Consider the following 24989-nt stretch of genomic DNA (forward strand, 5'->3'; position numbering starts at 1 on the left):
GCATTGTTTTTTTATCTCTTTGCTGCTATTTGGGAGAAGTCATGTAAAATATGTAGCCTCCTGCGATGACAAGACACATAGATTTTTGGTGGAGAACAATCCGCAAGGACAAGCAGGCGCCTGGTTACCATGGTAACTGTACCGTATTTTCAGCTCTGCTCCAAACTACCAATTTAAGGCATTGTGTGTCAGTCAGCAGTGTTTTAAAGATTAGTAATGCGCCACAGCGGTGGAGTACGGTAACTGCGCGCTGGAGCTTGCAGTAAGGAGCGAGGCCTGCAGCTGTCACTGCTTGTCAGCGTGCATTTCACTTCGGACCATGGCCGCCCAGATAGCAGACCGCTTGTCCGGCCAGGAGGAGGAAATCCGCCGCCTTAGTGATGAAATTGGCCGGCTGCTTGACCTGGGACTAACCGGGACCGTAGAAGCGAATGCCAGCCCGGCCTTGGAGCAGCTGCGGACCGAGAACGAGAAGCTCAAGTACCGCATAGTTCACCTGCAGCGTAGCCTAAAGGAGGAGCAGGAGAGGAGGAGGCCTGAGGAGAGCAGCGGCCAGCTCTGCAACGGAAGGCTGGAGAAGCAAGAGAAGAAAGGCTGCTCCGTGGAGGAGGAAGACCGGGCGACCGGGGAGAGGCCCGAGGCTGAGGCTGCGCCGGAGGATAAGCAGGTGAGGCTGTGTAATGCATTTACACCCCCCCTCGGGCTCTAACACGCGTGGATTCCCTTTGTCCAGTTCTGTCACGCGTGTGTGCACTGATTTAATGGCATGTTCTTCGCATACATACTCCATAGGGGTGTTGGCTGCTGGGATGGCTTATACTGCATCACACTTTGCACTGGTGACATCACGTGCTGACATCATCTGCCTTGTGTGGCATGGAAGCTGTTTTTCGCATGAAAATGGATGGCGTTTAATTCACTTTAAGTGTCGCTGACCTGGCTCTGGGTTTTTTTTGTAATAAAGCACATATACATCTGCACTCTGTTACCTTCCACCATACCATTCCTACACGGGTGTGTGACATACACATTGAGTTAAGGTTACGGGGCAGGAGTCAGAATAAAGGACCATATACGTTTCTGGAGGTGAATACAACTAGATACGCATAGGTGTGATTGTACACGAAAGTACCAAAATGAGCATCCTTGTGGTGCAGGCTGTATCCATACATCCTCTCTCGTGTTAATGTATATTGTGCAGGTGTGGTTGTGATTTGTTAGGCCTGTAGCTGACATTATTGCTCTTAGGGGTGTACGGAAGAAGCAGGCGGTGTACAAAAAAAGAATAGCAGGGGCATATGGTAATACGTGGAATAACCAGTGTGTGAATGGTGGAAATGTGATGGGGTTTATGGCGGGTTAGTAAAATGAAGGTGTGCACTTATGAAATAAGAGAAGTATATAATGCATTGCAGGAAGCATATTGATACATGTAATGGAATTAGCGAAGGAACGTAAATATGGTAAGAAAACAGGCTATTGTTGAAAGCAGAAGAACATGACAAGTATCTACACGGAGAACATCTAAAAAAGTCTAGTGTTCCTGAAATGCCCTCTTCTTTCCCTGGTCCTTGGTTACAGCCATGACTGAACTGGACAGAAAAAAAAACATTTAATACACCAATAAAAAAAAAACCTGAGGGATACTTAACGATGCTGAGGAATCTTTGGTGACTACGCATGCAAAGCACTTATAGAATAACTATAGAGTAGAGGACGTCATCGGGATGCGGGTCCCGTGGGACTCATCAAAAAAATTGCGGGTGTGAGCAGTAATCCGTGTGTTGCATGCCAGAGAGGGTGGTTGCTCACACACACAGTGTCTCTTGCTCCGCCCAGTGGAAGCAGGAACCCAGCAGAGTCACGTGAATTTGTCGCGTCACATGACCCTGCTCCGTTCTTGCCTCCCCTGGGCAGAACAAGAGAACTTATTTGCACAGGGTGCAAGCAATGCAGAGGGAAGCAGCGGCCCCTGTGGAAGACTGCGAGCAGCACCAAAAGATCTGCAGTTCAGGTTAGTGGGTGGAGGAGGATATATGAACGAGTATGTGTGATTGAGGGAATGAATGAGTATCTGTGAATTAGTTTGCGGTAGCGGGCGGGATGGGACACACATACATTGCTGGAGAGGGTGGTAATGGTCAGTAATTCAGCGGGAGCGGGATTAGGAAGAGAGACCCGCACAGAGGATGGAATCGTACAAGGTACGATCATGAGCATACCTGGGAACTCTCCAGGTTTGACCCGGAGATTTCCAGCTGAAGCTCCGGGTCGCGGGAGAGGGGTCTTGACACGCCCCACTCCCCGCCTATTTTCCCTTTAAAAGGGGGTGTTTCCCACTGACTTTGGCAGGGAACCCCCACTGACTTTGGCAGGGAACCCCCACTGACTTTGGCAGGGAACCCCCACTGACGTTGGTGGGCAGTCCTGGCCGTGTCCCGCAAGGGAAGTCTCCGTGTAGCTGCAGACTGGAAGTTCCCAGGTATGATCATAAGTCAGACCTCTCATATTGTGACAAGGACATGTCTGATAGCCAAGAAATTTAATATATGGAATGCAAGAAAAGCACAAGGATTGTAAAAAGCAGTGGATTTTTATCCAGACATTTTTTTTTATCCCTGGTTATTTAAGGTTATTTTTTCCTTCCATGACCACCAATTAAGATCTTACCATGTGCATAACCTTAATTTCATGAGACACTAAATCAGGTCATGCAAGAAACACAAAGTGGGGAGATCCTTTCTAGCCAAGTTTTTTTTCCCCCGTTACAAGGCAAGGTATTCCCCTCTTGGACATAAGAAAACAGCTTTCACCTTTTAACAAATGCTTTACGTGTGTATAACCTCTGGACTTCATTCAAATAAATTGTGCTTTTGGCCTGATCCCTGTTCTTTCACTCCAAATTTAATCCCAAAAGGTTTAAGACAATTACCTTCATCTGGATTGAAGTCACAGCATGGTAACCAGATCTAAGAAAACAACAAGAAATCCCAGCTCTCCCAAGATGGCAAAAAGAAAGCCATTAGGTGTTGTACAAGACCGTTTAAATGACCAAGGTCATCTGTGCGCTCTGGGAAAAAAATATAATTCTTAAAAAAAACAAAAACTGATGTAAACCACAATTGGGATTTATCACATGCGAATGCAAATTTGCTTTACACTGACTTTTATTATTTGTATTTAAACCCCAAACTGTATTTAAGAAAGATGATTTATTACATGTAATAAATTTCTTTTTATGAGTATTTCAATTTTTATTTTATATTCATTTTTCTGCAATAAACCCCTCAACCACTGGGATGTTTTGAGCTTCAACAACCACACTTTCCTAGTGTTCTGTATACTATGCTTCAGTGTGTCTCTCACTCCCCCCCCCCCCTACTGGGAAGGTAAACAAGCAAAACCTAAAAAAAATTCTAGAAAATAACATTTCTTGTCATCTTTTGCAAAGTAGGTAAAACATATGTATGTATAACTTAGCAGGGCCAGTCTTATAAAAGAATGGGTGCATCTGTAAATTGTAGAAATACCCCAGTAAAGCCACAATTTATGCACCACCTTAATTAATCGTGATCTCCTACTTTCCACTTAATATGCTGACGAATGTGCCAGGTATTCCAAACGGCATTATTCCATGTATTCGTACACAGCTCGTCCTGTTCCTAGAGAATACCACATATTGATTGTATTTGAATTCCAGAATTGAGGTCTACAATCCCAGGCATTCCTTGCTACTGGGTACGGGTGTGTTTGTGTATGCTCGGTTCCTAAACAGACATACCAGTTCCTGAGTTGTGTTATTAATCTGGAAAAGGTGCATTAACTGTTACAAGATCTACAATTAATGTAAAAGAGATCTTACTAGTATCCATCTTCTTTCACATCTCTTACTACGGTTACTTTATGATGTAATGGGATACTTCGAGGGATCTCCCTGATCGGTCAAGTACATTCATATGCTTTTCCCAAAGTTGGAAGAAAAAATTTACTTGCCTTATGGAGACTCTGCAGCTTTCCACCCGCTCTGTGGGCCAGCTTCCACACAGTTGATTGGCTGCACGAAGCAGCCAATCGGTGGTAGGAAAGATCTCCCATTGAACTTGGTGGGGGTTCTTTCCACACCTATACACAGGGTCCCCTCCCGGAGTCTGTACTGGAGCTGGCTGGCAGTAAGTGTATTATATGCACTTATATTTGTTTAAAAGAATAGTTCTGTACAGGAACTAGCTGGAGGGCAGGCAAATGCATATGGTGGATTCCGCACCATGTAAGTTTATAGAGAACCAACATGTGCACATATATGTCTGCAATATATGTTTACCTAAGCGGTTCTGGACTGATTCAGATTGCTGACTTCATTGTTTTCACTGTATTCCATCACTTATTGTAACCTTTTTTATTTTTGTGTTCTCATCTTTGTACATCTCATCGCTGCTGCTTCATAGCCATTGCAGGAATACAAAATGTCTCTACATATGTATACATTTGCACCATATATTTATATTGTTCTGTGTTGGCAACATTGTCTGGTTAAATGTCTATGAAGAATATCCATCCCGAATATCGTAGATCTACATCTGACAACTGGATTTTCAGAAATAGTGCTTTTGGAGCCATCAATGTCATTTGCATCAGCCTTCATTTACTATAAGGATTCACTACATTGAGGACCCTCATTGCTTGCTCTCTTCACACATCTGCTCAGAACATAGACTGGTGTTGTCGGGGGTCACACAGGATAACATGATCTGAGTCAGAAGCAACTTTTTATGGGTCTCGGGCTTCATAAACTAATCAGTTACCTGTCACTTTCTTCTGATTAATGGTTTCCTCCATTACTGAGCTTCTAGCTCTTCCTTCTTGTTTCTAAGTAGGGATAGGGCTAATTACAGTTTATGAAAACTTCAACCTGCTAGTTTTCAGCAGCACCCCTTTCTAAACTTTTGACCTATATTTACCTTTTCCTCAAGGGTACCAGACGGCAAAGTCTGCATTAGACTCTGATGACATATTTACTGAACGTAGCAGCCAGGCAGATATATTTAGAAGCTCTATCCACCTGTCCAGATACAACAGCCGTATACGCCAGCTATGTAAGAGATGTGCTACCCAGGACAGGGAAAGTTATGTGGTATGGCACTTATATGGAAAAGAAAAGGAATGACCGGAGAGCTTAATGAATTGTAGTAGTTTAGTAATATTTCCAGAGTTTAGTAATGTTTCCAGAACTTCTGGTTTCTTGGGGTTTATAAGGTCCTAACATCATTAACTACTTGGAGTCCAGACATACAGTCGCACTGATCAGTCGTCACTGATGCAAACTGCCTCAGGATCATCAGGGATGTAGTTCAACAACTGAAGTGTCAATAGCTATTTCTTCCCTTGGTTTTAGTGTTTTGCCAATATTCTTAAGATGTATCATTAGACATAGATCTTCCTGCAGGACAATGAAGAAATCTGTAGAGATAGTGTAGTGTCTTGGTTTACATCTATACAACCTATGGAGCCCAAGGTTGGGGGTCAAGTGTCTACAATGTCTATGTTAATATTCTGATCTAAACAACGGGTAGTCTGAATAACAAGATGCGAAGTAGCCTCAACTGATTTTCATAGTTGAAGTATAATTTAATATGGTATAAAAAAAAATAAAAAATCCCTCCCCCCAAAAACCAATGTATTTAGTATTTTCACTCGAATATGTCTTTATTTTCAGAATGTGCGTGAAAAGCCATCCACTCAGCAGAACAAGAGAAAAAAGGTGAAGAAATCAGGATCGGAAGTTGGACCCAAGCAAGAGGAGGTACATGTTATGAAATTGTACATTTGTTTGGATTCTAAAATGAATTATGACTCAATTCTTGCAAGAAAGGTTAGGTATTGTAGAGTAATAGCAAAGCACGCATCACACAAACATGTTGCTGTTTCCAGCAATGCTCTTGAAACCTGTAGTCAATACACCCTGAAAATGCAGCGCTTCAGCATTAGTTATTTTAACCCCTTTAGGACAAAGGCATTTTTTCACCTGTGGAAGATTGCATTTTTAACATTTCTGCTATGTCATTGTTCTGCAGTAATTTCCCTCTTTCTCATTTAGTGAACACACACCAATTGTGTATTGTATTTGTTTAGTAGGGCTTCCTTTTAAAACCACATTCATCTATATAGCTCATCATTTATGAGCTATATAGGCTGAGGCTGCTGTGATACGGAGGCGGGGGGTCTACCCCTTCTTCGCAGAGGCCGAGGCTGCTGTGATACGGAGGTGGGGGTCTCCCCCTTCTTCGCACTGGCTGCTGTGATATGGAGGCGGGGGGTCTACCCCTTCTTCGCAGAGGCCGAGGCTGCTGTGATACGGAGTCGGGGGTCTCCCCTTCTTCGCCGAGGCTGCTGTGATACGGAGTCGGGGGTCTCCCCTTCTTCGCAGCGGCCGAGGCTGCTGTGATACGGAGGCGGGGGATCTCCCCCTTCTTTGCTGAGGCTGCTGTGATACAGAGGCGGGGGGGTCTCCCCTTCTTTGCAGCTGCTTTACAGTAATGCTGCTATGGATTTGTAGCACAGGGTATGTCCACCTGCAGAAACACCAGCTTGTGTGCACATTTGCCTAATGCTGCAATACCCCGCATGCTTAGGATTTGGGGAAGCTACAGAGCCAAACTTTTAGTGAGGGGCAGTATATTTTTATTTTTGCAGGGATGGTATAGGTGATTTTTGTTTTTTGTTCTTAATTTTATATTGTGATTCCATAATTTTTTCTATTTTTGTGACGCGTGGAAGTGAGTCACGGTATTTCCTTTTGTTCTACTATGTAATAAAGTACAGCTTTGCACAAAAATGTAGCACTTCGGTGGTGCATCTATATTCACTGCTGAACTAAATGTGTCATTTATTTAATGCCTTCTAAGTACGTCATTGTGTATTAATGTTTTTAACTTTTTTTTTAACAGTTTTACTTAAAATATACTTTTATTTAAAATAAACATCAGCTATGTACAGTAACTGTAAACAATTTACCCAGTCTTTGATGTATATTAACTCTGTTTATCAATATACCGTAGTTTATTAAGTGTGGTGTAAATTGTAGCATTACTTTTACATGTTGCCAAAAAACACTATTGACATCATGATTTCAAAAACGATGGGAATCGGGAAAAGTCAGGTGACTGACCCCTGCAACAAATGCCTAGAAACCTCCCTATATAATTCTAATGTTTAAACTTCTTAAATAATGTAGCTGCGTATGGTTTCTATAGAGCAATAATAATAGAATGTACTAGTTACAAAAGGAAATCCAACATGAAAAAGCTAAACCCATTGGGAAAACACACTTAAATGTTCTCTGATAATGTGAGAGCCCTGGATTATTGTATAATTTATTCAAATAGTTGCAGATAATTAATCTTGGAATTTTAGACTATACACACCCTTTCAACATCAATGTATGTAGTTTGACAGTCTGACACTTAGATAGAGTTACAGATATCTTTTTATTACTACATTATTTGCAGACACTTTCATTGGGGTGGCTTCACCCAGTAGCGTATTTTTTTTTTTTTTTATCTGGAACTTAGCTACATTGGTTGAAACAAATGTATCGGCTCTAAAACAAATATACGTTCACTGGGGTGAAAAAACATCAAAATAAACATAAAAGTACTCCCACTGTGTGGTGTACAGTATTAGCTGTAATGAGCTTCTGCTGTGTCCATGACCTGCCCTAACAGCATCTGGCATCCAGTGGTTGGTTTGCAGCTGGAATCAGTGCACACTGCACTTTCTGCAGGTAAAGGGGCATTTGTGCCCTAGTTATTGTTTTAGCGTGCACTCTTTATGGCATTTAGACCGGTCATTGAACAAAGCTGAGGACATTTTAAAAGTTCTCTGTGCTTGTATGTTGATTCCCTTGGAACTGAAGTTGGCTTCCATGAAGCTGGCCATGAAAAACATTTAATAAAAAAGGGTGTAATCCCCATTATATCAGAAGACTCCATTTCTGTTCTTTTGCATCATGACCCAAGAAGAGAACAGTGCCATGTGGAATGAGAGGAGGACCAAAAAATAACCGAGGAGGACATATACACACATCAGTGGTACCCTCTGTAAGCAGGAAAGGTGGACACCCAGACTTTTTCCAGCTCATCCATAGAAGAGAATATTGGGACACCATGCGCCAGCCGTGGAAAGTCATATTCCCGCTTCAAGTAAGTTCATTTTGTTTCAATTCAATTTGCTTTTTATCTGCATGACTTTTCTTTAGTTGTATATTTATTGTTCAGAGCTTTTTAAAATCTCTTTCAGGGGGCGCTAAAAGAACCTGCAACAACAATCATTCTGTTAAGGCTGGAGGAGTATAGGGAACCAGCCACACAGGACCAAGTTGTTAACGTCAGTGACTGTATGTTACCCAGGTGGCTGGAACACCAGGAAGGGCTTCAGTACAGGTCACCAGACACCACGTGGAAAGTTCTTTTTAAAGATCCAGTGAGTACATTGTGCAGCTTTTGCACAAACCGTAGGTCTGATCCACAGACCTGGCTTTTTGCTTGTTTTTTTTAACTCTCTACACCTCTATATCCTTGTTGACAAACACATTTTGTCTCCAGTACAAATACACTTTTAGATGTGAATACTAAAGGCATACTTAAAATCCACATGTATTTTCTGTTAACAAACACACTCATATATACGACACACACACTTTAATAATTATATGTATAATTACAAATATTCTAGTTATACAGGTGTAAGTATTGTATGAATAGTAGATTTAATACTTCATGTAATTTTCCAGAATTTAATTTTTTAATTCTCTTTAGTCACCAGACAATTACTTACTTTTACTGAAGAAAGACCAACAACTTCTGGATTGTATCAAAGATGAGCCACATCCAATGTGTAAGCGATAATGTGTGTGTATATAGTATATATAATTTCATTGGTTTCAAGCCATTAACCCACCTTCATGTCTCCATAATTGGAAATAACACACCGTTTTCTTCTGTTTTCAGCTTGTCATTTATTAAAATGAAGACGTTGGGCAATTTTCCAAATTTCGTTACTATTAGACAATAGACAAGATGCTTCAATCAAATGTTTATTTTATATCGTATGATAACTACAGAACTATTTCCAGTATATGTATTTTTTTTCTTTTCTCGCCGTGAGAGAACTTGGCCAATCAACACCTTGCTTTTGTATTCCTGACCTGTATTGAAATGAAGTTTGCTGCCAACAGTAAATACATGAGTGCCCAGTTGTGTAGTATTGTAGCCCCTTTAACTTTAGGCTGTGCCTAGTGGAACACTGTTCCACTGTGAGATATTTGTATAACTGCACAATTATATATATAAAAAAAAACTACTATACTTGTTTGGTCAGGGCCAGCTTCAGCCCATCTTTATGACCAGTCTGTTGGTTCTTTTGTGTCTGAAGGGAATTCCAACATCTGGCCTCGGCAAAAAAAACCCTGGTATTTCACTAAAGATTAAAGGTGCTGAATTTAACACCTTGATCAAAAGATGCAGCGCTGGAAAAATAATTTCTAATACTGTTAAATTATCACACCTTTCCCAAAAATTCTGTAATCATGTAAAAAAAATCTCATTCTTAATTATTGTCAGGAATATTTGTTATATGATGCTGTTGTCGCCATAGAAACTGAGAAAGCTGCTTAAATGTTTGTGGTGTTTTTATGATATGATTTATATGATTAAATCTTTAGCGTAAAGTAATATAAGTAACACCTTATCAACAATACTATTCCAGGCTTCTATGCCTTTTAGGCTCACAATAAGTGTATACATTTTGTCTCATTTACAAATTCCAACGTTTAAAAACGTATAAAAATATCTGTATATGCATTTTAAGCTTTTTATTTGACAATGATTTGTCGTATGAGTTATATATTCTGTATAAACTATCATTTACTTTAATAAACCATTGTGAAAACTCTTTGTACTTGCTTTCTTTGTATTTTAAGATTGTGGTTTGAAGAGATGGCTTTGGGTGAGTTAAAACTTAGTTAAGTTGACTAAGTTATACCTTTCAAGGGGAAAAATGAAATTTATTCACCCTCATCCTACATCAGGGTATGTCATAAAGCAGAATTAAAAATTCTATAAACTACCTATTCCTGGGTGACATCAGTGAACGTCCAACTTATATGGAAAATATTCAATTACTGTTATGCTTTTTAAAAATAAAATATTTGTGCAACAGAAGCATATAATAGTTAACTGGTTGATTAATTGTGGGGGCATTAATAGAATTTCTATGGATAGGCTAGGGAAACAAAAAAGCTTAATTCTTATGCAGAGTTTGGAAATGAAATAAAACCTGAATCTGAGACTTGCTTCAGTATACATAGCAGCTGGAACTAAGTCAAACATGACACAGGCTATACATCACTGAATATTATATGGAGGCGTTCAGGTCTCCAGCCATAACCTACCTGTGGTTGAAGTTTTAGTGGACATAACATATAGGACCATGCATAATTCCTGTGATTCCATGTATTACTGATAATCTGTAAAGGTGGACGCTCTTTGAACACACCACCACCAATGAGGTTTCCTCGCATGAATGGGTAGTGGAGTTTACTCTTCAGTTTTAACAGCGATAAGCCTGATGCACTCAGCCCATCACAAGAGTTAGATGTGCGGATGCGGGCAATGTTTTTAAGATGGAGAAGGCAGATTTTAGAGGCAGACTAAATGTGGGGGGTGAACAACAGGTTGGAGTCAAGGGAGACGCCAAGATAGCGGGCATGAGTAGACGGGGAGATGATGGCACCATTAACATTGAGGAAAACTAATGGGGGAATCTTAGCGCTGGAGGGAAGATGAGAAGTTCTGTTTTGGAGAGGTTAAGTTTCAAGAAACGTGCAGACATCCAGGTAGAGACAGATGCAAGGCAGTTAGTTACACGATCTATGACAGAGGGAGAGAGATCAGGGGAGGATAGATAGATCTGGGCGTCATCAGCATACAGGTGGTATTGGAAGCCAAAGGATGAGATCAGTTTGCCAAGTGAGGAAGTGTAGAGAGAGAATAGAAGGGGTCCTAGAACTGAGCCTTAGGCGACCCCGACTGAGAGGGGGAGGGGAAGGGTTATTGGAGACAGAGACGGTGAAGGTACAATCAGAGAGGTAGGAAGTGAACCAGGAGAGAGCAGTGACAAGGAGGCCAAGATCATGTAGAGTTTGAAGGAGAAGAGGGTGGTCCACAGTGTCTAAAGCAGCAGAGAGGTCCAGTAGCATTAGCATGGAGTAGTACTTTGTAACTATTAGGTGGAAAATAACCATTTGTTTCCAGGATGGTTGCTATACCACATCCCCCTTGTTCCTTAATGACCCGCATTAGCCTTTAGCGTATGAAACACGCATATGTGCATGCGGTCTTTTTAATACTTCTTTGAATTACTCATCTCATTAAATAAACCTATACCTTAAGAGCATATAATAGAATTTACTGCATTTTTAATCATTAAAGCTATAGACCCCTAGCAAATGGTTATTTTCCACCCTGTAGTTTAATGTGATGCATTCATTAAACCTCTGGGGGGGGGGACAATAAATGGCATAGCTTTAAAAGAAGCTGTAGCACAAAGCCTCTTCCAGGGTCCAACATTTTGCGCCACTGATTGACTGCACCAGAACACTTGCCAAGCCAAATAAATGGGTTGTGGGCAAAGGGGAAATTTTCAAGAACCACTCGACTATCGTAAGCATTAAAGTGCATGTGATGGCAGGAATGTCGCGTTTTGAGAAGCTGGTGCATACCTCAACTGACTTGCCAAATGATGGTCAATTAATTGAATTGTTATTAGGTAAGTGTCCCCAGTCTTCAGGTGGGGAGGACTATGGATTAATCCACCTGCCTAACTTGCTTATATGGTAAAGCTTACCTGTGCTTCTATAATAACATTCTTCTTCATTTCCCTTTTGTTAACATTAGGTGATTGTAACATTCCTCTTTGCCATTTCTTTACCTATAGGTCTTTTTACGTTTATATTTGTCATTTACAGGTATGCAATGCTCCAGCATTTATATCAGACAGGCTACAGTTGTATGAAGCTTTGAGAAGGGAACATGATGCTTTGCTTGCAGATCGTGCTAGAAACCATAGTCAGCCTATTAAAATCACATTAGCTGACGGGAAAGCAGTCAGTGGGGAATCCTGGAGAACGACACCATATCAGGTGGCGGCTGGCATCAGGTAAGATATAAGGGAATCCAAGGGTGGCTTTGTTAGGTTTCTCTGTGATTGTGATTTCCGTTGTTTTGCATTTCACAAACAGATAAACACGGCAATTTTGTTGGTACTAGCCTTAACTTGATGGCATCTTAAGTATAGTTAATATTACATATAAAGATTCAGGGTTCCCAAAATGTGTAATTAGGAAATCCATTCAGTACAGAACATGGATGCGTGTTTGCATGTTTTAATATATAACCGCATGGAATCCTTCTTGCCCAGAGAGGGCTTTCAATTACAAAGTAAGCAATACAGGCATGTTAGGGTTAGAGGGAACTTGTCAATAGTATTTGCTGGCTGTACACTGATTCCTTGCTTCGTTGTATGTACATGTTGATAATTTCCTCGCCATCCCAAAGTTAGCTTTTTTTTTGTTGGTGTGATTCTCTGGCCGCTGATAAGACTGCTATATTATATGTGCATCAGTAGCTTCGCTATTTTTGACGCATTCATTTTAATCATAGTTAAATAAATGTGATATAAATGTGGTAACAATGTGAAATGGTTTGTACATATCCACCATTCAAGTATCATTAAAGTACTTTGGAAAAATGTTAGCATTGGGGGGGACCCAGGTTTTATCTTGCTTTGTTCATTTATCTGGAGGCCGCCATTGTTGTCAGTCATGTGACATTTTGGGTGCACACACCCCACACTGAGCTGATTCTTTATGGCAATGTTGATAAAGTCTGTTCCTAAATAGACTTTTCAATAGTGTTAAAACTTTCTTAATATGGCTAGTAATAAAAAAATAGATGGTTCCCATCTATTAAACGTGTATCTCTGTGTTCCTTTGAGAAATATGTGACATTGTTTATTTATTTTTATGTTTTTGTTTGTTTATTATGTATCCATTTTTATCTGTAGTCGTGGATTGGCAGATAATATCATCATAGCCAAGGTGAACAATGAGCTTTGGGACCTAGACCGTCCGTTAGAAGGAGACTCCTCTCTGGAACTGCTTACATTTGACAACGAGGAAGCTAAAGCGGTAAGCAGAAACAGTTTGCAGACTGATTTAAAGAGCTCATTGCTCCTTTTACATTGTGTGGTATTCCCCTTTCAAATGCACTGGAGATTCTGCAGGATCCTCCCCATATGTATTTGCCTCTTTGGCCACATCCCAGCTATTTTCCGCACCGCAAAGCTGCTTCAAGTAGACGGTTAGTGATGAGAATCCTGGGACCACAGAGGGGGTGGCTTAACTTTTTTTTTAACTTTTCACAAATCATTAGAAATATATTCTGCATTGTTTGTTAAAGGGGCTCTCCTAGACATTGGATTGTCCTTTTAAACAAATGATTAAGACCTTTGGCTGCTTTGTAAAAGGTGTGAGACTGCTGACAGTTCTGTCCCTGTGAACTGTTTTAAAACTATCCCCTGCCAAATAATGAAATGCCAACGAGGAGGAGGCATTGAGGTATTACGTTTGCATATTTCCATTGTTAAATTGAATAGCTCCTGTCATGGTAATGAGAGAGCAGCAATTTGTGTCTGAATATAGACCCCATAAGTGACTTATTTCAGTCCTTCTTTCCCAGAGTATCCCCTACATTAAGTTTTTGTCCTGTATTATCATGTCAGCTGTCTATGTACGCTACCTTAAAGCCCCAATGACATTGCTCATGTAAAGTATGTAAACAGCCTGGATGCTTGGTCAGTGCTTCCTGTAACATGATCAATAACTTATTTTTCAAATAGCTTTTCTCAGCGATTTTGCTTTCAATTTTTTGTCACCCATAGCATTCAGAAAGACAATTCATTTTGCAGCTCAGCAATCGTAGACCTTAATGCAGTCCATAAACCATTAGTACATGAACACATACACATATATATATATATATATATATATATATATATATATATATATACACACACACACACACACATACACGTATATGTATATATAAAGGCAAATCCCCTTTCTCCCTATTCACACAGCGCATATCTGCATTGTTTAGCAATATTTTAGATGCTTGGCATCGCCTCTTTTCTACAGTAGTGGATTTCTGGAATCAAGTGTATTTTCAGCCATTAACCGTTTCAGGGTTTCCAGTTTTAGAAAACAGATTAAATTAACTAATTGCTGCTATCGTAACAAAATGGAAAATAAAGAATCGTTTACACGAAATCCCTCAGCTGTGCATTTGATTGACGTTAGACATGTAAAATATAAATCTGGATAAACTAAAAATGAGCCGCTAGATGGATTTCAGTGGGGGAGTGAGGAGCACCTGCAGTTCCGAAATGGGTTATACTTCACTGTGTATTCTCATAAAATGCTATTAATAATATTTATTTTCCTATAGGTCTACTGGCACTCCAGCGCTCACGTCCTTGGAGAGACAATGGAGAATTACTATGGTGGTTGTCTTTGCTATGGCCCACCTATAGAAAATGGCTTTTATTATGACATGTTCTTAGAGGAAAGGTAAGTAATGCCTTTGCCTTGCAACAAATTCTGGGCTGATTCATCCTGGCATAGTTGGAGCAGCAATAGCACAAAGTAATACATTTAAAGCATGTAGCAGAAATACTGAATTGTGTTGTTTTTCCTGTAATTATGACACTCTGTACATCATACACTCAAACAGGTGAGGTGAAACTGGCCACACTATCCAAGGCCAACCCTTAAAGAGTTGTTCCAACAATAATGGCTGAGTTGGCCAAGCATAATGCATAGTTTGAAATGTACTATGTAATGTTTCATTAATCCTAACTTTCATTCAGACTTGTCAATGAACTCAAATGAAACATGATAAATTGTATATGTCCTTCCAAAGTGAATGTAATATGATTAAAAGCTGCTATGAAACAGAGATTTTAGACCTTCTATATTCTTTTCTCTTTAGAGGTGTGTCGAGTAATGAATTTCCTGCTCTGGAGAACATATGTAAATCTATTATTAAAGAGAAGCAACCATTTGAAAGGCTGGAAGTCCGTAAAGAGCTACTATTAGAAATGTTTAAGGTAATGGATGTAGAATAGAAATATCTACATTAAAAAGAGTATCTGGTGAAAGAGGAAAAGCAGGGAGACTGGGAAAACTAAGGAGGGATTAAATTGACTAGGATCAGGGAAAAACAATGGGGAAAAGGGGTTAATTTAGTAAGGGTAAGTTAGTAGCAGGAGAAAGACATAAAAAACATGTTTCCTAATATAAACACTCTGATGTTAATCAGCCCTTGGTCTTGACTTAGATTCAGGGTTGTCTTATGCCTGTCCCATGCATGTTTAAATTCCCTTTCTGTATTAACTTTGATGGAGAAGCTTAGCATACTACAGCTTGCAATTCATATTTTGTCTAAATGGAACAACACAATATGAGGACCATAGTTCTAGTTTTATCAGTATGTACAGGGGTCCTTTTGAAAGTTTTTTTTTTTATCGATACACTCTCTTGGTAATTTGCACAATGTATAGATGTAACCTATCTTCAGTTGGAGAGTTTTGTAATCTGGGGAACACTGTTGTGAGCTTTACCTGCTTTAAATTAGACCTTCATTCATAAATTTGTGGATGATAGGAACAGCAAAACAACAAATGCTCATATCTGCATAAATAGCAGTACATTTCTAATGCCTAATGGTAAATGCAGTTTAATATCTTGCTTACATTAAAATGGTTAAGTGCCAGACCTGTTTTGGGGTTGAATCTTTTATTCATTTAATGAGTTTGGGTTTTCTCCTTCTGTGCTTTTTTTTTCTTAGTACAACAAATTTAAGTGCTGGATTTTGAATGAAAAGGTTGACACACCAACTACAACCGTGTACAGGTGAATACATCTATTACTGATTATTGACAACCCCACTGTTATTAGTGCAATAGCTTTGGTCATATAGCTTTGTGAGCAGGTGTGGACCATACCATTCATCTGGATGAGGGGCACCAGTTAGACCTGTGCTAGAAGAGGCTGTATGTCTCTGCCAATTGATGGGAGAACAAATTGTCTAATGACAGCCTCATCCTCTAGTTAAGACATAGGGAACTGCTTATGCCCTTAAATGTAAAATACTCTACATCCTTATGGGGTTAATGTAATGTGATGTTGTTAATATACCGATGTTTAAACACATAAATGAAATAAATACACAAGTACACTTCTGTGAGATTTACAGTTATTTAACTATAGTAAGCATTGTTTTTGACATGTGAATAGAATCACTAACATTAACAAGCTGAGGTGCACAGAGAAGGAGAACAGAAGACTATTAAAATAATTGCTTATAATATTAGGGACAACGTTTGCGTCTTTCTGACATGCTCAATGTTTTGTTAAAGTATATACAATGTAGTATTATGGCATGCATTTATTGCGTTAGGATTCTATATAAATTTAAATGTTCTTAAACATATAATGCCCATTGATTTAAATTATAGTTTATTTAAATGTAATCTAGTCCCCAATACTGCTTTTGGGGTACCACATTATAGAGCTGCTAAGCCCCTTTGCTGATGTGTTACAGGCATCTGCAGGATGGGTGCTGCTAAGTTCTCTACTATAAAGAGGTTAATACATTGGAAGCACATATAAGTGAAACGCTGATACTTACATACAATATACAAATTAGCGTCACCACCAAATGGATCTAAATATAGTGTATGTGTGACTTTTCTTTGCATATGCTTGTGCTGTAATCCGGCTCACACTTGTAGATGTGGACCTCTTATAGACCTGTGTAGAGGACCCCATGTGAGACACACTGGGAAGATCAAAGCCTTAAAAATCTATAAGGTGAGCAAGTGACTACATAATAACAGTCGTATCGTGTGACGAGTAACAGTAACATACTATATAATTTATCATCGTGGCATTTTCTGACGTGATGTGTTAGTAAATCTATGTTCAGTAATAATGTTTTCCAAATGAATGCAATATTCCAGAATTCTTCTACATACTGGGAAGGCAAGTCTGACATGGAGACGCTGCAAAGGATCTATGGAATATCTTTCCCTGATAACAAGCAGATGAAAGAATGGGAGACATTCCAAGAAGAAGCTAAAAACAGGGATCACAGAAAGATCGGAAGGGTGTGTGCAGGTCTCACCATTTAAAATAAGTGTTGAAACAAATCTATATATATAGTCAAGATCAAAATAAGGCTCTGTCTGTGGTTGATTTTGCTGCAATAATATATGTGAAATATATTTGCGTAGTTCGTTACTTAACTAATAATTGAGGCTGTCAGTTTAACCGCTTGTATGCTCGAGATCCCCTCATAGTAAAGGCCATTAGAACTTAGACTTAATTTTAACAATTTTCTTTTTTCTATCATGGCTAGACTTGGTTTGCATTTCTTTCTGTAACCTGCTCCCTCTTACTTCTACCCTGATTTGTTGCCTGTTGTAGCTGTTAGATTATCTTGGGTCTTGGGTCACGGTGAAGTTGGTAATTGTCAAGCATCCACATGGCTGTTATACACGGGAAGTTACTGTTACATCCCATTGCAGGAACAAGAACTCTTCTTCTTCCATGAATTGAGTCCAGGTAGCTGTTTCTTTTTGCCTAGAGGAGCCCACATTTATAACACTCTCATTGACTTCATTAAAGTAAGTTATTTCTAGCTCTGGCAACTGTATTGATTTTTCTTTATGTTGTTACACATTTCAGAGTTTTAGGAAAATATTTCCCTTGATGCTGGATTATTTTTTAAAGACCCACCGTTGGCCTGTTAATTATTATTATTATTATCTTTTATTTATATAGCGCCAACAGTTTACGCAGCGCTTAATACAATACATAAATTCAAGGGATATGACAAGACAAGAATTGACAGACTAAGACAAACCTGTTAATAAGCAATGTGTAGGCTTTGGTTCCTCTCTTGCTCAGTGATGTCCGATGCACAATAAGGTCTGATGTATGGTGAGGAGCAAACAAATTTCTAGCTAGCTTATAATATATACGACAGTCCTATAGGTAAACTGCAGCCCTTACCAGGTTATTCCTACAAGCAACTGGATTGTCAGACCCGGGCAAACAGCCGATGAGCAGACTTGGAATATTTCTATCACATTTAGCTGCAATTCAGAATTATTTGATTGAAAGAAAACAAAATGGTTCAGAGACACGCTGTTTAAGAATATATTTTTTGTAACAAGCACTCTTTATAGGGTTTGACTGTACCTTGCACTATGTATTTATTATTATTATTATTTATTGTTTTTATATAGCGCCATCAAGTTCCGTAGCGCTGTACATTTCCTTAAATATTCCCCATAAAGCAGGCCGGTGTCCAAATGAATTGGATTGGTTACTGGCCGCCATCTTCTGTAAACTGGATTATTTCTATAAGCGGTATTACACATTTACACACTTAATCATAGTTCCATCCATGCCTTCATAATAACCATTAATGACCATTATGGTATTATTCTTTAATCTCCTGCAACATCGTGTATTAATTTAGGCAGAATACCAGAAAAGATATTTTGCGGAGGTAGCAACTCCAAATATCTACAACAGTAAACTGTGGGAAGCCTCCGGTCACTGGCAGCATTACAGTGAGAACATGTTCTCCTTTGAGGTGGAGAAAGAAACTTTTGCTCTTAAACCTATGAATTGCCCAGGACACTGGTAAGTTGAAAAGAAGGCCTTTAATCCATCTATGGTTTTTTCTTTCTTTCTAACTATGCGCCAGCAGAAAATATGGTGTGGTTTAACACAAAAAAGTAATGCCTTATTCTGGGAAATCCGTTTGTGTGCTTTTGCAGCCTGATGTTTTCTCATCGCCCTCGGTCCTGGAGGGAGTTACCCCTGCGCTTAGCAGATTTTGGTGTCCTTCATCGTAATGAGCTTTCTGGAACATTAAGCGGTCTTACTCGAGTCAGGAGATTTCAACAGGATGATGCTCATATTTTCTGTACTATGGAACAGGTAAATTTTGCAAATCTGTATTGTATAACCGCATTGCCCCGATTATATGCCGTAGCCTTTCCCCCTAGTTTAAATCTTTAAAGTAGGGGTGGGGCCTATAATCAGGGTTTAGATTCTCAGTGTCTCCCTACCTTCTCTGCTGACCGCTTCCATGTCCCTGTCTCCTTTTCCGCAGCTCTGCTTCTTCTCTTGCTCCTTCTTGTTTTTCTGTATTCTTCTGCTTCTCCCCGTGTCTTCCATTTTTGTCGGCTACTCTGTTAAGCAGGCCTCCCGGAGCACTTCGGCAAAGGGGTGGAGCCTATGGACACGCCCTCTCCCCAATTGGAGGAATGGAGGAGATGCTGTCCCCGTGATGCCGCTGCTTTGCAGAAGTTCTCCAATTGGCCACAATAATGCGGTCGGATTTGCTGAGAATGAGAGGTGCAGAAAAGCTTCTCTTTCTCTGCAAATCTGTCTCCATTATTGTGGCATATAAGAGTTATTCTGCAAAAGAGGGGGGTCACAGGGACAACTTCTACCCCATTATAACAACATTTTTAAATTACATTTTCTTTACAAATAGCAACAACCTATAGGGCTCTGGCCTATAATAGAGACAATACAGTACTTTGGTTCATCTGGGCAGTATTACCTGTGAATATAACTATGGAAGCCAAAAACATTTATTTATTTTGCTGAGGAATTTGCTTGCAGAGACTAACTTGCCCCTCGCCTACAATGCCATTGCGGCCTCACTGTATACAGGGACTAAAGCGTTAGGCATGACAGTGCTATGCATTGCTATTAATGGGAGCTGCTCTGTTCCAGATAGAGGAAGAGATGAAAGGATGTCTTCAGTTCCTTCAGTCTGTATATGCTGTGTTTGGGTTCACTTTCCAACTCCACCTCTCAACCAGGCCTGATAATTACCTGGGAGAAATAGAGATTTGGGATCAAGCGGAAAAGGTAATTATAAAATGTGTCATTTTTTTCGTTATTGTTTGGGTCAGACATGCCACCTGAGTCGGCATCCTGGCTTAGTATGAAACCTGCAGCTTGTTTGATGCACTATAAGTATACTTATTGTCCTTTACACCCTTAGCAATTAGAAAACAGCCTAAATGAGTTTGGAGAGCCATGGAAACTAAACCCAGGAGATGGAGCTTTTTACGGCCCCAAGGTGAGTATCTGCAGCATGCTACTTCTAGCCTATGCAGTGTTATTGGAATCATGGTATCCGTGTGCTGTCAGAGGCATCATTAATCAAACTAGTTCTCTTAATTGCAGATTGATATTACAATCAAAGATGCCATTGGCCGGTACCATCAGTGCGCAACCATACAGCTAGATTTCCAGCTGCCCATCAGGTTTAATTTGACGTATGTGAGGTGAGTGAGAATTCTTGGCACTTTTTAAAAGTAGAAAAAAATATGTTAAAATTTCAAACTTTTATTGTCACCTTTAAATCAATCATTTATTTTTTTTATGTTATACTGTCTCCCCTCAAACAGCTGGGGCCCAAATTTGAGTTGTTCGATTGCATTTAATGAGCACCGTTACATTTCAACAGGGATTTAAATGTCCGGATGGAATTCCCTTGATGAGTACTTGCAGGGTCCTTAGAGACACCGATCGGGTCTTCTGCTACAGTATGGCTAGGTTTCCACTTGGGTTTTTTTTTTTGCAGAAACGCCCATAATAACGCCAATTCAGCCACACGGGTTTTATTAGTGAAAAACGCTGCGGCCCAATGTTAGCTGTTCTTCAATAGGAAATCGCACAATGCCATATCCACTTGGCGTTTTTCTGTTTGGCGTTTTTCTGTTTGGCGTTTTTTCAGTCCTCTGGCGTTTTACTGCTTTTTTGGGCTCTGTGGCAGTTTTTCAAAATCGCAGCATGTTGACACTCTGGCGTTTTTTCTCCAATAGAAGTCTATGGGAGAGAAAAAACGCCATGAAAAAGCCATGTGGGTTTATTGCCTTGGCGTTTTTTATGGCGTTTTTTTCCACAGTTACAATGCAGAAGATGGACCCAGTATCTGTGTGTCCTACAAGAAATAGGCTGGAAACAAACAGTTTCACACAAAAAAAACTTTGCACCATTTGGAACAAATATGCCATTACAAACAAACATACCCAACTGGATCCTGCGTGCCAAAAGCAACAGCAAACAATTTGCACCATCATTTGGGGCCAATCTTCCTAGAGGAGCAGACATTCGGAATAAAGCATGCCTTACAAACCACAAAAAAGTGACAAAAGGGTCCGCCGGGGCGTTTAAGTAAAACTCTACCAAGGAAATGATATCAGGAGGGGGCAGGTACCCCAAAAACAATTGCCACTATGCAAGATCACTGTTTATGCAGTGATCAATGGCAATGAAGGGGTTAATATTAAATAGGTGGCTCTTATAAGAGCCTTTGGATCAATATATATATATATTATTGAGAATACCTGAAAACACACTGATCTGTCTCTCTCCCTCACTAGAAGCAAGTGAAGGAGGGAGGCAGATCCAATACTGATCAAAGGCAATGTTTAGAAAACATTGCCTTTGATTTAGCAAATCATGATCACTCTTATGAGTGATCTGACCACTAGGGGTGTTATTCACTGGATGTCCATGACATCCAGCAACACCCCCCCCCCGATGATGACAGCAGGCTCCGCCCCCGGCTTGATGGGCGCCGCCATCTTGAAACACCGCATGTGTTTCGAAGACGCCGGCACCGGGAAGGTAAGTTGAGCATTTAGGGTGCCTGAGGCATCTTAGCAACACCAGCTAAGCAAAGGAAGCGACTCGCGATCGCTTCCTAAACCCGTTTTTCGGCGGCGGGCGCCGCCATGTTTGAAAGACGTGCAGTCTTTCAAACATGTTTTTTTATTTGCTCCTAGGAGCGATCGGGGGGGGCCGGGAATGTTTTTTTTGGTGTTGCTCAATGCCTCGATGTCGAGGCATTAGAGCAACACCGTTTGAGTGAAAAAATCGATCACGGATCGATTTTTTTCACCCGTTTAAAGACGTGCCGGTCCTGGCACGTCAATTGTCATAATCGTCACGATTTTCGGTGACGTGCCCGGACCAGCAATTGTCATCAAGGGGTTAATTTAGGAAAAAAAGAAAAAGCCTGAATATGACCCTATAGGAAAAAAGTTTTACTAGTAAATATTAATTCATGTAAACTATTTTTTTATATTTAATAAAAACTATGATTGAGAAAAAAAAATCCTTTTATTTGCCAACCTGCACCCAGGCTTGCCACTCTGCCTCCCTGATATGGCTTATACCCTCCTATATGCCACTCTGCCTCCCTGATATGCCTTTTAACCCCCTATATGCCACTCTGCCTCCAGAAATGCCTTATACCCCCTATATGATGTGGTACGGAAACTGTTGGAAAACGTCCTAATCTTTTAAGACAAACTTGGATCTTAGCTTTCGTTTTCGTTTGATGGGTGACCATTCTTCTGAACAGGGATGAGTCCTAACACTGTGAAGACAGGAGTACATCTGTTTATTCTGATATTGTTCATTTGCAGCAAAGATGGAGATGATAAGAGAAGACCGGTTATTATTCATCGTGCCGTCTTAGGATCAGTAGAGAGGATGATAGCTATTCTCTGTGAAAACTACAGTGGAAAGTGGTACGTAGAATCACTTAATTGGGAGGATTTCACAGCGTCATGCCTTAATCAGTTAGAATATTTTCAGTCTGCAGATTAAGGTATTTAGCATTCTTTTTGCCTCGTTTTTTTCTTCAACAGGCCATTTTGGTTGTCACCCCGTCAGATCATGGTAGTCCCTATAGGACCAAGCTGCGATGAATATGCGCAAAAGGTATTAAGCATGGTTTCAAATGGCAACTAATAAATGAATAAATAAGCAGCTTACATTTCTATTTCTACTCTTTACCCTTTTACAAGATTATATTTTTCTACCCTAAGTGGTGATGCTTTTTGTTAGTATAATTAAGTCCAAATCCACCAGATTACGCATGAAGTCACAAGATAATGAGCTGATTTAATAATGGATCATGTGTGTTAATTTGGCAGAGGTCCCGTGGTCAAATAAGACTACCATATAACAATGTCATTGGTGGAATATGTACCTTGAACACTAAGCATGTCTAAGACAAGTAGAGTTATGCCACAACACACCTGAGATTTTTTATAAACTATGCAACATTGTTTCTGCATGTATAAGCTGAGAAGTATTATTGTGTCTACTTGGCCTACTTGCAATTATTGCTGTTTTAGGTATGCAAGGACTTCTTCGATGCAGGCTTCATGGCTGATATCGACCTGGACCAAAGCTGCACTTTAAACAAGAAGATACGAAATGCGCAGCTGGCTCAGTACAATTTCATTTTTGGTAATGAATTGAGCAATCTCTTCATCAGACTCACGTGTCCTTTGATATTGTTGACTATGGAAGACTATTCCTTTAAGAATTACATTACAGAGGAGTTTATGTATGAAGAGCAGTTTTGGTGCAACAGGCAGGAAAATCCCATTGTTTGCTGTGATTACTGAACACTATTACTGTTTTTCCCCAAAATTGCCCTTTACACAAATTTCCATTCATGATGTCCTCACAAAAAGCTGCTGTGTTTTGTATTTTAGCCTGTACTTTGAATAGTAAGAAAGCATACTGATTATACTTATTTCTTAAACATTTGATCTCCTGTTTGTTAGACTGGGGTTTATGCTGGGATAACCCTCCATACATTCACCACTCTTTCATTCTAAACTAACCATAATCAACACTAGTTGTCACCTGAACCGGCAGAAAGTCAGACCAAACAATTCTGCACATCATGACTGTCTGATTAGAGGCTGACGTGGAGATCTCCATGGGGTTTATTATATTGCATGATTTTTTTGCCAAGATATCTAGCCCACAAGAATATGATACAAAATGTTACGAGACACGACAAAAGGTGATTAATAAACATGTTAATGATGTATTGAATGCTTGTTCTTACAGTGGTAGGAGAGAAGGAGAAGGCTAACCTTGCAGTGAACGTGCGAACAAGAGATAACAAAGTACATGGGGAGGTTTCCATAACAACCGCAATACAAAAACTGCTCAACCTGAAGACGTCACGCTGCAAATATGCAGAAGAAGAATTTTGATGGTGGAATGAAAAACCCCATATGCATTTTCAAGCAAGTTGGATACGATAATATCCTACTGTAAACATGTCAGTTGCCAATAAAATGAAACTGACAATTTGGTCTGATTTATTGTCACAACGGAGCTTCTTTCCAAGCCATACCTAGACATGTTCACAGAATCTGAAGGGCTCTATTCACAAAGCCCTACGTTCAAACTTATTAGCCTTAGCAAGCTTTACTTCATATATCTGGGTGCCGCTTCTGTGATGTCGAGTGTTCTCTCTCCGTACCCGCAATGCACAAATACCACAGCTTACTGAATTGAGCTGCAAAGCATAACACACTTTCCCACACACCTGTCTATGAGTATGAAGTGCAGGTCCATCCTAACCATACTGATGAAGATGGTAGCTGCCAAAAGTTGTATGTATCTATCCTACACATATCACTATAGCAAGCAACTGAGTGTTTCTACTTATGGAACCTAACTATTGGCTGCTATAGTGAGAAAATCAATCTTTAAACTTTGCTCATATATCCATTTTTGTACATTTTGTATTGCACTGTATGAACAATTCCAAAGTTATAAATCTCTGAAATATATTTCATAAAAATGCATGTTGAAATAGAAATGATTTAACCCCTTCATGACCCTATGGGTGTTATATTACATTGTGGAAAAAGCGTGTCAGCAGAAGCCAGCATTTTTGGTTCTGTGTCAGCAACCATGCCTTCACGGCGCTTGGTATGAGCACCGTTGCACC

General features: G+C 39.9%; 1 protein-coding gene across 1 annotated transcript; it reads left to right on the forward strand.

Annotated features, from left to right (window-relative positions):
• The first annotated feature begins 319 nt into the window (after nucleotides 1–319).
• LOC149297763 (threonine--tRNA ligase 2, cytoplasmic-like) lies at nucleotides 320–24243 on the forward strand. Its single transcript, XM_089488260.1, has 19 exons — nucleotides 320–667; nucleotides 5714–5800; nucleotides 12023–12213; nucleotides 13120–13243; nucleotides 14562–14683; nucleotides 15105–15222; nucleotides 15963–16027; nucleotides 16909–16987; nucleotides 17137–17283; nucleotides 17704–17802; nucleotides 18663–18829; nucleotides 18967–19129; nucleotides 19937–20074; nucleotides 20211–20288; nucleotides 20396–20496; nucleotides 22648–22752; nucleotides 22873–22945; nucleotides 23365–23479; nucleotides 24095–24243. Exons 1-19 carry the CDS (start codon nucleotides 320–322, stop codon nucleotides 24241–24243), a joined length of 2469 nt encoding a protein of 822 aa, XP_089344386.1.
• The last annotated feature ends 746 nt before the right edge of the window (nucleotides 24244–24989 follow it).

Source organism: Sceloporus occidentalis, unplaced genomic scaffold, assembly GCF_023333645.1.
Source record: "Sceloporus occidentalis isolate IW3139 unplaced genomic scaffold, rSceOcc1.0.p SCAF_37, whole genome shotgun sequence".
NCBI classification, from domain to species: domain Eukaryota; kingdom Metazoa; phylum Chordata; class Lepidosauria; order Squamata; family Phrynosomatidae; genus Sceloporus; species Sceloporus occidentalis.

Coding starts and splice junctions, on each gene's coding strand:
- LOC149297763 (XM_089488260.1), top strand. CDS start 320: ATGGCCGCCCAGATAGCAGACCGCTTGTCCGGCCAGGAGGAGGAAATC. Junction 14,684..15,104: donor GACATGTTCTTAGAGGAAAG/GTAAGTAATGCC, acceptor TTTTCTCTTTAG/AGGTGTGTCGAGTAATGAAT. Junction 20,289..20,395: donor GAGCTTTTTACGGCCCCAAG/GTGAGTATCTGC, acceptor TCTTAATTGCAG/ATTGATATTACAATCAAAGA.